Source organism: Camelina sativa, chromosome 14, assembly GCF_000633955.1.
Source record: "Camelina sativa cultivar DH55 chromosome 14, Cs, whole genome shotgun sequence".
In the NCBI taxonomy this organism is placed as follows: domain Eukaryota; kingdom Viridiplantae; phylum Streptophyta; class Magnoliopsida; order Brassicales; family Brassicaceae; genus Camelina; species Camelina sativa.
In genome coordinates this window covers 10,001,685-10,015,341 of record NC_025698.1, presented here as the reverse complement: position 1 = coordinate 10,015,341, position 13,657 = coordinate 10,001,685, and the positions used below count along the sequence as shown (strand labels likewise).

Below are 13,657 nucleotides of genomic sequence, written 5' to 3'. Positions count from 1 at the left end.
AAGTAGGGAATAATCACCTTCAAGGAGTTTTCCTAGAAGAGGCTGGAGTCTACCATATGAAGCCATCTGCCTAACAATTTCCTCTGACCTCTCCATGTTTTCCAAGGTTCTATCAGCTTTCTCAACAATCGAAACATTTTCTGAGTTGCTGCTAGTCAGACTAACCAACAATATAAGTGCTCCATGAATGGAACCAATCTTCTCGCACAAAGCTTCTGATTTAGAGAGCTCAAACAGCAAGGAAACGGCTGCCTCCCTCCCCTTTGATGGTTCGTGTGACAAGAACTTAACTAGTGTACGCACAGTGTCCCCTTCAGCTACTATAGCCTGCAATATGCTGAAACATTAATTAGAATCCGCACAATTATCCATTACAATGCTCTATATTAGAAATCAGATTCAACCTTGCTCTCATCATCTCCTTCAACAACAACTTGAAGAGTCTGTAGAGCCTTATACCGAACTTTATGGCTACTACTTTTCAACAAGTCGATGACCATACGGATAAGCTGAGCGTTGCGTACACCTTGCCTATTAGATCGGATAGTCCTGCAAATCTGTCGCACATGCATCAAAGCTTGCAAAATGTCGGTCTCAGCATTCCCTAAAAACAGCGAATGACGAGCAATGTCAAGCTTGGCAGCATCATTCCTTGATCTCCACTCTTCGATAGTGTTACGCAGAGCTATGCTGGGGCTAACGTCAGCGCTGCTCAGCTCCTGAGAAGTCAAAGGGCAAGATGGAGGTCTCCCACTGTCACGACATTCTTTGAACCATTTCTCAATGGCTTCACGCTCGAATGTTCTGCCGTTCTCTAAAGTGACAGGATCATGCATAACCTCCTTTGTCAATGGGCAGATGAAGGCTTCGTAGATGTGATCTACACCTCGCTCAAATTGAGAGCTATCATCTGACTGGTTACCATCCTCCGAGCTTCCAACCATGTTAACTCACTGCAAATAACAAGCAAACAGCTCAAGATTACGGGAAAACAGGGATCATAAAAGCTAACTAGAATCAAGAAACTGGATTCATAAATGCGAAGAGTCAGGTTAGTAAGTGAAGGAGAAAATTTTGGAAACACAAAAGAGGATATAAATACCAGATTTAAGCTAAGTTCCTTAATCAGCAAAAAGAAACAAAAAAAACACACAGTATATACCAAAATCATCCGTTACATGAACCCTAATATAGCAAGATTACTAAATTTAGCAATAATTATAGAAACCGGAACCAAACAAATGAGCATGTCAAAAAAAAATACCAAAAGAGAGAGAGAGAGAGAGAGAGAGAGAGAGAAACGCACACCAACCAGTTTCCAATCGAAGAAGCGTGAGAAGGGAACAAAAGTACAAAGCAAAACAAAAAAAGCCTAAGTTTTTATAGTTGTTCAAAGTTGACAATTCGGAAAAAAAAAACCACTTCTTTAAGGAAAAGAAAGTGTGAGTTCTTCTTCATCCATGGATCCCGAATTAGAAAGCAATCCGAGCTTCTACTCGAGCTAGAATTGAACAGAGTTGTGTTGTTCTATACCCGTGCGAGAGAACGAGAGAGACGGGCAAAAGTGAGAGGAAAGAACAGAGAAGATGGGTTGAAGAAAAAAAAAAAAACACGAAAGGTTGACTAAAATCGAAAAGTCCTGAGAGAGAGAGAGAGAGAGAGAGACGTGGAGCCACCAAACGCCAACTTCACAAACAGAAACAAACCAGCCTGGCTTGCTTGCTGTGTGTACACACTACAACACACTCGACTTACCACCCACCCACTAACATATCCGGGTTAATGGGCTTTCAGTTTTCTTAATGGGCCTTTTATTCATTAACTGCCCCCATTTACTCGGAAATTGCTCTGACTCTGATACTCTCTCTTTCTCGATCGCTTTGATTTGTTGATGATTCTTGTGTGTTGTGGGATCTAATCGCGATGGCGGGAGATGAAGGAGCTGAGATTTACGAGGAAAGAGAAGAATCCATGGATGCTGCGGTGGATAAGGAAACAGAAATTAAAACTGAAGGGAAAGAAGATGAGAACGTGTTGCAGTTCCTAGATTCGTTGGATGGGTATCTGACGCTTATGGACTCTGTCAATTCAAAGCTCCGTGAGGTAATGGGAATGCTTTTTGATTATTATTATTTTTATTTGTTATGAAGCAAAATTGATTTTTTTTTCGTTTAGAAATCGAAGCTGATTGTCTTGTGTTGATGAATAATAAATAAGATGACCTCTCTGTGTTACTTTGCCGTTTTTGTTGATTAGCTTAGCTTATGGAAGCATTTTTGTTTGTTTGTAACCTTTTAAGTGAAATTGTATCACTGATTTTAGGATGAGACTCTGCCTTAAATTAACTTATTGGTATAGAAACTCTCTGAAAATGTGTGGTTGTTTTTGGCAGGGATGGTTTGATCTAGCTAGTGCTCGACACTCTATGGGAACTTTACGTATCAACAGCACTCTCTTAGACCTCAAGTATCATCCTGCTGCTTCTACATTTCAAGTCACAGACCAAGAGGGTAGGTTTGGCTTACGCTCTGAGCGTTTGATTGTTTCTATGCTATGAATGTTATTCGGGGAAGACTCTTCTTACATATGATGAATCTATGGAACTCTTGTAGTTGGATCTTTGGGATCAGTTCCACGTTTTGCTTTGTCCAAGTGGGTTTCCAAGGGTGGTGGTAGCCCGAAAGGCAAAGACTTCTCTACTGATACAGATTCGGAGATAGGCTCACCTCTCAGCCAACAGCTACGACATCGAGGAGTTTCTGGTAATAAGAGACTTTATCTGTTGGTTTATTTTATTCTGTGCCCTTTTATTTGTTGGTGTGTAATTTCTTTCTTATGCAATTTGATAGAAGAGAAACCATCAGCCAAGGACGAAAACACTTTAGCAGCTGATGAAGAGGTGAACAATCATTTCATCTTCTGCACAAACTCTCCTTGTTTTCAATATGTAGAACGAGGGTTTTGCTAATTCGGATGTGCTAATCTCCAGATCAAAAAAGAACGAGCTAAATCTCTGTCAGTATTTGGAGGCCTAGTCTCGCCTAAGCTACGCGGCGCTCAACTATCATTTGAGACAGGTAACATCATCATCACCACAAGTATACTCACAGAATAGATTCCAGCTGAAACTCTTTTTTTTCTTGTCTTTGGACAGCTCTTGAAACTCTTGTGGAAATAGCCAACATGCGTGCATCTATGCTATCTGCCTTTGAGCGGATCACAGAGAAGTGAGGTTCCTAGGTAACTACTGATCCTGAAATGTGCTCAGGGGATTCAGCGGATGCAGAATGGAGTCTACCTCAAAGACAAGGTTACATTGATAATGGGGGAATTCCAGACAGTGAGATAGAATGTGCCAAGGCACTAGCTCGATTTTCAGTTTTGTAGCTACCACCTTCAGTGTAAACACAGTATCTGTTTCGGTATGGTTAAATGTTACCAGAATTTCTTACGGACCTTTGAGCTAAAAATAGATCAAAATAATAAAACCTTTTGGGAAAGAGGGAATCAGTAAACTGGACAAAATAAAATATTGTACACAGATTCCATTGTTCTTTTATTCGTTCTCCACGACGAAAGCCTCAAATATCTCTCTATATAATAAAGCAAGTGAATTCATAACAGAACAGAGATACAGTAGGAAAACCATACAAAGACAAACTTTACAAATTACAAATAGTCTAACACTATTGTCTCCTCCAAAACCAGAATTGGGTGAAAAGATTATAAGATTTTATGAAACAATCACAAGTTTCATCACGCGAGGAAAAAAAAAAAGGATTTAAGAAGGAATGATATAAAAATCGAGGCTAGAAGGAGTTCCAATTGTCTGACCTTTTCTTGGGGCTTTCATCTGAAGAGACTTTGAAGGGGCCTGTGGAACCAAACGGGTCTGCATCATCAAATGAGTATCCATGGCTGCCACTGAAATCCTTTGTACTATTCATGGAATCGAATCTTGAAAGCGAGGGACCACCAAAGTCTCTGGAACTGTTAATTGAATCAAACCTGGAGAAGGCAGCTCCACCAAAGTCTTTTGAGCTGTTGATGGAATCAAACCGAGACAGTCTGTCGGGCTGGGAGGAAAACCCGGTGCCTGCTTCACTGGTGTTGAAGGAGTCGAACCTGGAGAAGCTATCAAAATTATTATCTCTCGCTGATGCATCGCTGAACCGAGGTGGAGAGTTCCCGAATCTTGAAAGTGGAGTGCTGGGAACTGAATCGTCAAATGCAAATGGGCTCTTTCTCTGAGCGCCGAAGCTTCTCGAACTTGGAGAATCTTCCCTTCCTGTGTCTCCACCAAAACCGCCACCAGATCCAGAATAATCTCCATCCTGCCAATGTCCATATTCAAAATGCTAAGCTTGGTTATGACTCTGAATAGGTAACTAAATGATTCAGCATACTGAAGGCAAATGCACCATTCCAAATCTGAAAGCATGGACTTACTTAATGACGATACATGTTTTCAAAATCTTGTATAAAGTAAAAGATCAGTTTAATGTCTATTCGATAATCACAACTGAAAGGTTCGATACAGTATTTAGATGGATGAAACGATTTGTTAAATCGAAAGACACTACGGATTCTGTACTAACCTGGCTTTTTGATGCATCAAATCCCCAGACTGAATCCACATCATCGTTAGTGTCAAACGCACTTGCCCAATTCGAGTCATCAAAGAATTCCGAATTCTTTCCATGAGAATAATCTGGAGACGGGATCTCAGTAGTAGTCCTAGAGACAGGACTGTCTCTAGGACTTCTGCCTGAATCATCTTCACTGTGAGTTGTCCCATATTCACTCTCATGGTGGCGGTCTGAGGTTTCTGAAAATGGTCCATAGTTTTCATCTAAATGAGTCGGCGAGTCAGGTGGCCCCTTACCATCATCCACCTCACCGTTTTCCTTCTCACCAGATGAGTTTTGCTCTTTTGATTTGTCAAAAGTAATCTCATTGCCAAATCCTAACAGTGGGAGGATTATCAGTTAACTATAGATATCTAAATGTATTAGTAATAAAAAGATAGGATTAGGATTGTACCTTCATCTTCAAACTTATCCCATTCTTCATCCCAAAGAGCTGCCCCTTCTTGAATTCCAGGTTGCCAACCTGTAAGTCACAACATAATTACATAACAGATTCCAAATTATTTGTTTGTTTACAAAATACATGCAATTTGCATTCATCTACAATGAAAGCAAGAAGTCACAAGGCGATAGAACCGTATGTCATACCAGCTGGAAGGTCTACTAGGGCCTTGGACTTAACCTCCAACCCATGTTTATTGCAACGTTCAGTTAAAGCCTTCATCAGTTCCTCTAGATCTGATTGTATTCTGTCAGCCCGGACCTATATGTCCAGTAAAGTATCAAATCAGGCATGTACAGCAGATACTCGATAGTTTATGCATCACATAAGAATATAGAATAGATGTACCTGAAGGAGACCATCAGCACTACCACCTTGCTCCATGTTCACAATTGCTTGGCTCAACTCCGTCTTCCGCCCCTGGAATGGGTTAGCAAAACTTCAATAAGTAACAAATTTCCGTGGAAGATGTGTTACAAAATTATTCAAATCCCCTTCACCAGAAAATGTGGATAACGACAAGCCTAGTACTGGAGGCAGAAGCACATAGACAAAATGAAGAAATATACGGCTACATAGGCATTGCCACTTGAAATGGCAGGCAAACGAATTTGTCATACCTCAATCTCGCGGAACCTGGCCTCTTCAATAGTTAATTTTGACCCTATTTCTGCAACTTGCTTATACTTCTCTTCATACTTCTTTGCCAATGTTTCAGCCTGCAGCAGAAATTGTTCTGGATAAGACAGAACTGCCTCTAAATAAATGAGGAAAGTGATTTTCTATGTGAAACGCACCTCACGCTTGTCAGCGGAAGCCCTTTCAGAGATCTCATTTAATCTATTGTCACACCTGCTTTTGTACAAGACCTGACAGAAAAAGGAAGAAAAAAATGGGATAATAAGAAACGGATCTTAGCACAAGAACCCTACTCTCTGACACACATAATGTGTATATAAGATAAAGATCAAGCTGAAGAACTAGCTCTAGATAGCAAAACCTCAAACAAGGACTACGGTCCTATACGATAAGGCCAGAACTTCAGGGAAAGCAACAATCGTAAACTTACAAGACCATTACGTAGATAACATTCGAGTTCTACATCTTAATCTAGATGGTAAATTCCAGTCGATTGGTCTTATTTATACACACCATCTTCTTCAAACTTTTAGAATAAATCAACTAGATACCAATATTCTCTCGATCAAAGGAGCTAACAGTTTCTTCAAGGATTTAATGCATACAAATATAGCAAAGTTTACATCGACAATAGTTAACTATATTCAAATACAGAAATCTGAGACAGATCAAGATCATTTCTCACTTCTCAACAAACAATAGTTAATATTAATGGAGTACTCACAATATCCTGCATTTTGGTCCGGTAGTATTCAAGTTTCTCCCTGGAGTCCATGTATGCATTCTGCTTTTCTTCAACCTACGCAGATTAGAAAAAAATTGTTTCACAAGCTTCAAGAAAATGCATAAGGAAATATCGCTCATCTAAAGCTTAAATAATGTTTTTGTCCATATTACAAGAGAAAATTTAAATGATCACCTTTTCCCCATCAGCTGCTGCTTCTGGAAGATTTGAGCTTGCGGGATATCCATTACCTAGGTGACTGGGATCATCCAAACCTGGCGCTTGATTCCTTTGCTGGTTAAAAGATATACCGCTGCCAGGGTGAGGGCCTGGTGCAGGAACTGGTGGTCTCATACCAGTCGTTGGGGTGATTGGCCGTGCACCCATCACTGGCTGCTGTACGAAACCTTCCAATAGAGAAATTTGACTTAGAGTAACGTATCAGGGAAAAGGAAAAGATCACTAAAGGCATGAAGTGTGAGCAATACCTTGACCAGATCCCCATCCAGCATTTGCATATCCATGAGTAGGTGCGCCTGAGATAGATAACAGTGTTTCATCAAACCTGATGCTGCTAGGAAGATCTGTCGGAAGAGGACGGCCTTCTCTATACCGCTCCATCAAATACAATGAAATGCAGAACTCCCTCAGAGAAAGCATAGTATCATTATCCTGATCAGATAATTCCCACACATGCTTCAATACCTCTGGAACCAAGCAAAATAAATATGTTACCATAAACACTTGCACATATTATTATAGAAACATAAGCGTCAGGAGGGTAGCAAATAAATGAACATAACAGCGAAATGGCCTGTCCCATGAAGAAAAGAGACAAGAACACAAATTTTTAAAAGATTCTTCAATCCAGAATTGCATCTAATTTCAACAGAGGCAACAATTCATTTCACATACAAATTGAAAATTTACACTCTTCATGTAAAGTGGACTGAAAGATAGAAAAATCTTACCCCTGGGTAGCCTCCAGCTTAAAAACAGATTCCTTGCCTGCTCACCAGTGATTTTCCCATCCTTGTCGCTATCAACTTCCATAAATACCTTTGTATATTTCTGGACATCAGATGGTTTAATTTTTGGCCACGGAGGCTGATTATTTCCAGCAGGAGTTGAATGGGCAGATCCAGCTGGCAAACCGGAGGATGGACCTTGTGAGGACACTGCAGGCTGTGAACTTGCTGCTGGCCGTGGCTGATTCCCTGCAGGTAGCATTGAGAAAGTACTCTGTAGGGAGTCGAGAGCATTAGGTTTTGGTGGAGGTTGGGTTCCAGCAGAAGTAGGAACAATGGCTGAACTGATTGAAGAATTACTCAGAGTGGGTTGCTGGAAAGAGGAAAACATGTCACCTCCATTTCCAGATACAACAAGCGCCTTTGGATCAATTTGTGACTCTGGTTTTACGCCAGGAGAAGGTGCTGCTATGCTTCCCCCTCCAAAGCCTGACGAGTATCCGCCGGTGTTTCCAGCATACAAATTATTAAGATTGAACGTTGAACTACCAGGACCAGATACACTAGTGGGACCAGCCTGAGGAGGACGTGTAACACTACCAACAGGAACTGACTGAAGTTGACCCGGTAAGGCACTTGGTCTATATTCTGGACCAGTCGCTGGTCTAAGTGAAGTCAGCCCAGATATTCCTTGATTTGGTCTCATTTGCTGGTTTTGTTGGGATGGAAAATAATTCTGATTGACATTCGCATTTGGTGCCCCTGGTCCTCCAAACCCCAAATTTTGAGAAACTGTTGAGGGTACGGAACCGACTGTGGTAGCGGCAGGATTAGGTCGGGGTGCAGGAATAGCTGAAAGATTAATTTTGGGCGGTGGTATTTTGGCTGCGGCAGGAGTATTCAGTGCGGCGTTAACAATCTCAGGTGTCAGCTCTCTCTTGCTCTGAGCTACTGTAACAAGTCTCAGAGAATTATAAAAGTTTTGCCGATCAAGGAAACCACTGCGTGACCGATCAGAAAGCGACCATATCTACAAATGCAGAACACAACTGATCAGTATAAAAAATTCACATAGAAAACACCGCTAAATAGAACCCCTCCACACTGAAATTGTATGCCAGAGAAATTTCCAGATTCAAATACACCTAAGATAAAAAGCTTATATCCACACAAATGTACCAAAACGTGAATTGACATTCAAGATAAAAGAGACATAGCCACATAGTAACTGACGTTGCAACAAATTAATTAACCAATATCTTCAGGCTAAGCCAATGATGACATCCTCATCTAGATGCTGTCAAGTTCGAGCAAAAACCAAAAACCAAGTGCCCTTCCTATCAGTGACTACTCTAAAACCAAATGGCAAAAGTGTTTACCAAGGAAACCTCTAGAATCTTACTGTCATACACCAATAACTTCTTCACTATAGATCCCTAGCAAAGGCTGCTCTTATGAAGCAAGATCCTAAAGGAAGGAATGCACAAAAACAGCGTCTCAAATCTGCACCCTTGAGTTCTTATTCCTTATTCAGTTCATAGGCTAATGAAAAATCTCAAGATATATAATGCAATTCAAATGGAAGAAACAAAATTACGGCATTTTGGAAACCCAAATCAGCTGCGTAGAAACACACAAATCAGAGATCTTTCTCCGGAACAACTCAACAATTCTCTCACCAGAAACAATAAAAAAAAAAGTAGAGATCCAAGAAGAAATGTAAACCTGGGCGAGAACTTGCTTAGACAAACCAGATCCTTGAAAAAACCCAACAGCTTCGGCTCCACTGATCCTACCATCTCCATCCAAATCAGCTCTCTTGAAGTAGGCCTCGAATTGATCCATGTTAGGATTCTGACCCGCCATCACCGGAGAGCTATCCCTCAAAAACTTAGATCCGAGCTTCGAAATCGAGATCAAAATCCCTTTATCTCCAGATTTCTTCTCCTTGCCCAGACGTAATTTGCCCCGATTCGAATCGATGAATTAATTAAATCAAAAAAATAAAACGCATTATAAAAAAAACAAAAACAACCGTAAAATGACAGTGTCACACAGCAAAAAAAGATCGAATCGTTTTTGTTGAAGATGTTCAATCAAGTCTTCATTTTCTTCCGAGTTTTTTTTTTTTTCTTTTTGGCTCGCTTGCTTGTAAATGGGCTTTATAAGCCCAATTAAGGTCCATTGTCACATTGAAAACTATACGTCGTCGCTTTGTTTGTGATCAAGCTTGCCAGTGAAGCTGTGTAACACAATTGGCGATGAAGGGTAGGGATAAGATTTTTCCCGCCCATATTTTTTTTTAACAAAAACAGATCCTACAACTTCTGCCGTCACTGAGACAGATCTGGGACGAAGAAGATGGTTTCCACAACCAGCAAATCGGATTCGAAGGACGAAGTCAAACAAACCCTAAACCCAGAAAACCCTAAAAAGCTCTACCAGATCGGAGGCCTTCAAGTTGAGTTCCCTTATCAACCGTATGGAACCCAGCTTGCGTTCATGAGCCGGGTCATATCTACGCTCGATCGTGCTCAGAGAGAAGGTCACTCCCACGCTTTGCTCGAGTCTCCCACTGGTACGGGAAAGTCTCTGTCTTTACTCTGTTCTGTTCTCGCTTGGCAAAAGAGCTATCTATCGCGGTTTTCCAATGGGAGTTTTTCTCATTTGAATACGCAGCCCTCAGGTTCGTCGCGTCCTTAATGAATATTGCATCTCTATGATTGAGAAGATTCATTAGTTATTAATTCGTGGTTATATTTCTGAACAGATACTACTTTGCCTAGCAATGTGGAGCCACCTGAACCACCTAACATTCCCACCATATACTATGCTTCGTAAGCATTTACATCATTAGTCTTTGGAAATTTTGCAAATCATTTGACTGTTTGTTTGTTTGTTTTTTTCTCTTAGACGAACTCATGCTCAGATCACTCAAGTCATTCGTGAGTATAAAAAAACTGGTTACAGAGTGCCCATGGCTGTATTGGTATGTCAATAACAAAACTTGATCTTGCGAACTTGTTTTATCTCTGGTTTAATCAAGTGAATATTTTACTTGACGCAACTCATTAAAATTGTAATTTTTTCTTTGTTGTCCATTGTGGGTTCATCTTTCATTGTGTTAGGGTTCTAGGAAACGTTGCTGCACTAATCGCCATGTGCAAGGGAAAGACAACGTAGACGAAAAATGGTCAATTTTCATCCATATTCACACATCTCACTATCCTCATAAACCCTCTCTATGCTAACGTCTATTATAATTTATATTCATTCTTTTTCTAGTCGGTTGCTTCTAAAAGACAAGAAAAACCCAAAATGTCCGGAGTTCGAGTGAGTTTCCCCTGATAATCTATAAGTTATTTTTGTTTCCTCTTTTGTTTCTAGCTACCTTGTCAAAATCCATATAACTGTTTACTTTAACTTGCAGAGGTGCCGGTCGTATCTTAGCTTACCCATCACTTAAGCAAAACGGGCACAATGGGGTTCATGACATTGAAGATCTTGTAAAAATTGGGAAAACTGTTATAGGTTAGTTAGATTTGGTTTATTTTTCTTTCAGTTATTTGTATTTTTCAGTTTTCTTTAATCTCAAATAATTTTTTTTATAGGCTGTCCATATTTTGCTTCGAGGAAAATGTTGGAGGTTGCACGATTGGTTTTTTGCCCTTATTCATATATAATTGATCCTGTCATTCGAGGAGGAGTAAATCTAAAAGGAGCCATTATAATCTTTGATGAAGCACAGTAAGCTTCAGAAACCTTGTTAGCATGCTTGATGATATTCATGGCTAAAGGCCGTCTACTAAAAGCTTTTACTGTCCACAGCAATATGGAAGACATTGCTCGTGAAGCAGGAAGCATTAACTTGGAAGAAGAGATTATTTTCAGTATGTTCTACTCAAATTATTATATATCCCTGCAGTAATTAATCGTTTTGTTCACTAAAAATGTGCTTTACTAACCTGGCTTATGCGTTATGCAGAATTGCGGAATGAACTAGAACAGTTGAGTGCGGATGAGCCAGAGTTCTATGAACCCTTGTATGAAGTAGTAGAGGTAAGTCATTATATGCAAGATATTATTAAGAGGTAACTAAGCTTTGCCGTCTACTTTTTAAATATTGACTCTTCTATGTATTTAGGGATTGATAAGTTGGATTGGAAGTAAAAAAGATTCATTAGCAAAACGTGATTCTGAGCCCTATTTCTCTAAGTAAGTTGAAACTTTTCTTCCAATCGTCTACTTTACTTTAAAATTGCAAAATGGTTCCAAACTCTATGAGGCAAGCTGATTTGTATTCCAATATACTCCATTCATTCTTTCTTTTTTTTGTTGCTATTTATCAATAACAGCTGGACTGGAGACAGAGCTTTGAAAGAGCTCAAGGAATTCAATNCGAGCTTCGAAATCGAGATCAAAATCCCTTTATCTCCAGATTTCTTCTCCTTGCCCAGACGTAATTTGCCCCGATTCGAATCGATGAATTAATTAAATCAAAAAAATAAAACGCATTATAAAAAAAACAAAAACAACCGTAAAATGACAGTGTCACACAGCAAAAAAAGATCGAATCGTTTTTGTTGAAGATGTTCAATCAAGTCTTCATTTTCTTCCGAGTTTTTTTTTTTTTCTTTTTGGCTCGCTTGCTTGTAAATGGGCTTTATAAGCCCAATTAAGGTCCATTGTCACATTGAAAACTATACGTCGTCGCTTTGTTTGTGATCAAGCTTGCCAGTGAAGCTGTGTAACACAATTGGCGATGAAGGGTAGGGATAAGATTTTTCCCGCCCATATTTTTTTTTAACAAAAACAGATCCTACAACTTCTGCCGTCACTGAGACAGATCTGGGACGAAGAAGATGGTTTCCACAACCAGCAAATCGGATTCGAAGGACGAAGTCAAACAAACCCTAAACCCAGAAAACCCTAAAAAGCTCTACCAGATCGGAGGCCTTCAAGTTGAGTTCCCTTATCAACCGTATGGAACCCAGCTTGCGTTCATGAGCCGGGTCATATCTACGCTCGATCGTGCTCAGAGAGAAGGTCACTCCCACGCTTTGCTCGAGTCTCCCACTGGTACGGGAAAGTCTCTGTCTTTACTCTGTTCTGTTCTCGCTTGGCAAAAGAGCTATCTATCGCGGTTTTCCAATGGGAGTTTTTCTCATTTGAATACGCAGCCCTCAGGTTCGTCGCGTCCTTAATGAATATTGCATCTCTATGATTGAGAAGATTCATTAGTTATTAATTCGTGGTTATATTTCTGAACAGATACTACTTTGCCTAGCAATGTGGAGCCACCTGAACCACCTAACATTCCCACCATATACTATGCTTCGTAAGCATTTACATCATTAGTCTTTGGAAATTTTGCAAATCATTTGACTGTTTGTTTGTTTGTTTTTTTCTCTTAGACGAACTCATGCTCAGATCACTCAAGTCATTCGTGAGTATAAAAAAACTGGTTACAGAGTGCCCATGGCTGTATTGGTATGTCAATAACAAAACTTGATCTTGCGAACTTGTTTTATCTCTGGTTTAATCAAGTGAATATTTTACTTGACGCAACTCATTAAAATTGTAATTTTTTCTTTGTTGTCCATTGTGGGTTCATCTTTCATTGTGTTAGGGTTCTAGGAAACGTTGCTGCACTAATCGCCATGTGCAAGGGAAAGACAACGTAGACGAAAAATGGTCAATTTTCATCCATATTCACACATCTCACTATCCTCATAAACCCTCTCTATGCTAACGTCTATTATAATTTATATTCATTCTTTTTCTAGTCGGTTGCTTCTAAAAGACAAGAAAAACCCAAAATGTCCGGAGTTCGAGTGAGTTTCCCCTGATAATCTATAAGTTATTTTTGTTTCCTCTTTTGTTTCTAGCTACCTTGTCAAAATCCATATAACTGTTTACTTTAACTTGCAGAGGTGCCGGTCGTATCTTAGCTTACCCATCACTTAAGCAAAACGGGCACAATGGGGTTCATGACATTGAAGATCTTGTAAAAATTGGGAAAACTGTTATAGGTTAGTTAGATTTGGTTTATTTTTCTTTCAGTTATTTGTATTTTTCAGTTTTCTTTAATCTCAAATAATTTTTTTTATAGGCTGTCCATATTTTGCTTCGAGGAAAATGTTGGAGGTTGCACGATTGGTTTTTTGCCCTTATTCATATATAATTGATCCTGTCATTCGAGGAGGAGTAAATCTAAAAGGAGCCATTATAATCT

At 39.7% G+C, this 13,657-nt stretch overlaps 3 protein-coding genes and 1 pseudogene across 4 annotated transcripts in view; 2 read left to right on the top strand and 2 right to left on the bottom strand.

Annotated features, from left to right (window-relative positions):
- Positions 1-1,679, bottom strand: part of LOC104743421 (U-box domain-containing protein 44-like) — an 11,316-nt gene extending 9,637 nt beyond the window's left edge. Inside the window, exons 1-3 of the mRNA XM_010464508.2 lie at positions 1,313-1,679; positions 405-953; positions 138-327 (exon numbers count right to left, since the gene is read on the bottom strand). Coding sequence (XP_010462810.1) covers positions 138-327; positions 405-944 — 730 coding nt within the window. The 5' untranslated portion in view covers positions 945-953; positions 1,313-1,679. The remainder of the gene's footprint in view (positions 1-137; positions 328-404; positions 954-1,312) is intronic.
- LOC104740770 (coiled-coil domain-containing protein 115) lies at positions 1,843-3,507 on the top strand. 2 transcript variants are annotated; one of them, XM_019236126.1, is made up of 6 exons: positions 1,843-2,103; positions 2,393-2,510; positions 2,613-2,762; positions 2,853-2,899; positions 2,990-3,077; positions 3,155-3,507. In XM_019236126.1, exons 1-6 carry the CDS (start codon positions 1,924-1,926, stop codon positions 3,229-3,231), a joined length of 660 nt encoding a protein of 219 aa, XP_019091671.1. In that variant the 5' UTR covers positions 1,843-1,923; the 3' UTR covers positions 3,232-3,507. The 2 variants fall into 2 exon arrangements, with proteins under 2 accessions (XP_019091671.1, XP_010459764.1); XM_010461462.2 differs by having other exon boundaries at positions 2,850-2,899.
- On the bottom strand, positions 3,578-9,498 carry LOC109124535 (epidermal growth factor receptor substrate 15-like 1). Its single transcript, XM_010461464.2, has 12 exons — positions 9,148-9,498; positions 7,426-8,452; positions 6,943-7,161; positions 6,650-6,861; positions 6,455-6,529; positions 5,889-5,960; positions 5,712-5,810; positions 5,440-5,511; positions 5,238-5,352; positions 5,044-5,112; positions 4,599-4,966; positions 3,578-4,334 (listed from the first exon to the last, which is right to left on the bottom strand). The coding sequence occupies exons 1-12, from the start codon at positions 9,286-9,288 to the stop codon at positions 3,810-3,812; spliced, it is 2,994 nt and encodes a 997-aa protein (XP_010459766.1). The 5' UTR covers positions 9,289-9,498; the 3' UTR covers positions 3,578-3,809.
- The window catches only part of LOC104743420, a 10,502-nt pseudogene continuing 6,628 nt past the window's right edge, over positions 9,784-13,657 (top strand).